Genomic DNA, 1,540 nt, shown 5'->3' on the forward strand with positions numbered 1-1,540 from the left:
GCAGACCTCCAGCATCACGTCGCAGTACAGCACCCGCTGAGCCTCGTCCAGAAGCCCCCACTCCTCCAGGGAGAAGAACACGGCCACGTTCTCGAAGGTCACGGGGCCCTGCGAGGGGGGCAGCGGGGGTCCATCAGCAGCGCCTTCCCCCCAGGACCCGTCACCATCCACATCCATCCTCCACCCTTCATCGCGGGGCCCCACCTGGAGAGACAGGTGCCGGAACCAGCAGACATCAGCCTGGAGTCCCTCCGTCTTACCCTCCCGGTGCCAGGGCCCTGGGCAGCCAGTGCACGCTCCAGACCCCTGGCCCACGGCTGATCTCCCCACCGCAGGCCCCGCGCTGCACGTGGCCTCTAGGACGCGCCACGGGTTCCCATGTACCTAACCCTCCAGCGCCTCCCGTCCCACTCACAGGCCTGGCTCCAGCCTCAACCCCCCGAGCCACATGCAGAGCCACGAATCCCCGTCTGCCCTCAGGGAGCACCCAGTCTCTGCCCAGGTAACACCCATGCGAAGTCTGCCCCCGCGTGACACACCTGGGGGAGCTAGTCTGCTGTCTGACAGCACCTCCCGCCAGCGCCTCAGGCTCAGGGAGGCCGAGAAGCACCTGTCGGACTCCACTCCACTCTCCACACCCCCACGGGAACCTGGGCGCCTGCTGGGCTGTCCCCTCCCCATCTCGTCCTGCTGAGGACCAACCACAACTCGTCCTTCTGCCTTTAGGACTCACCCGGCCCCCATGTCCCCTCCCTGGTCCCCAGTGCCTACAACGCCCGGACCTGAGCGTGCCCGTCCACAGCAGACCCAGCGCTGGAGGCCACGTCCTGGGCATCTCCAGCCTGAAGCCCTCTTTCTAGATCAGTCAATGCCTTCGTGATGGCTCCTGTGTGAGGATGTGAGTCAGATCGCTTTTCTCCTCTGCACCAAACGCTGCGGCTGCCACCACCTCAGACCACCAGCCATGGAGACCATAGCACCCCTATCCCAGGATCACCCCCACGCATGTGCTCACGGACCCCGCACCTATGACCTTTCACACCTCCCTCCAGTGGGTGCCAAGATGGGAATCTCTCTCTAACCGGTTTGGCTCAGTGGATAGAGCGTTGGCCTGTGGACTGGAAGGTCCCGGGTTCGATTGCGGTCAAGGGCTCCTCACGTCTGTTCACTCTCACGTGTGCTCGGGAGTGTCTGGGACACGGGAGACTCAGTGTGACCCACACCAAATCCCTCAGGTTATCACTGGAAAGCAGTCCCCCTTCCACTGGCTTCCCCATCTCAGCGGACGGCCCTTCCCACCCTTCCCGTCACCGGTGACCTCTGTCACCCTCCCCATCGCTCACTTTACAAAATCCAATGCCAAGTCTTTCTCCCACTCCCTAGTCCAGCCACAATCAATGCCTTCTTCTGTCTTTTTTAAACACTTTATTATTTCTTAAATTGATTTCAGAGAGGAAGGAAGAGAGAGAGATAGAAAATCAATGATGAGCCCTAACCGGTTTGGCTCAGTGGATAGAGCGTCGGCCTGTGGACTGAAGGG

The 1,540-nt window shown here is 61.6% G+C and overlaps 1 protein-coding gene across 1 annotated transcript in view; it reads right to left on the bottom strand.

Moving 5' to 3' along the window:
* LOC102263173 (zinc finger protein 501) overlaps positions 1 to 1,540 on the bottom strand; it is a gene marked incomplete at its 5' end in the record, with an annotated part of 8,581 nt that overhangs the window by 3,367 nt on the left and 3,674 nt on the right. The window contains one exon of the mRNA XM_014536022.1: positions 2 to 108. Coding sequence (XP_014391508.1) covers positions 2 to 108 — 107 coding nt within the window. The remainder of the gene's footprint in view (position 1; positions 109 to 1,540) is intronic.

Source organism: Myotis brandtii, unplaced genomic scaffold (assembly GCF_000412655.1).
Source record: "Myotis brandtii unplaced genomic scaffold, ASM41265v1 scaffold1554, whole genome shotgun sequence".
NCBI classification, from domain to species: Eukaryota; Metazoa; Chordata; class Mammalia; order Chiroptera; family Vespertilionidae; genus Myotis; species Myotis brandtii.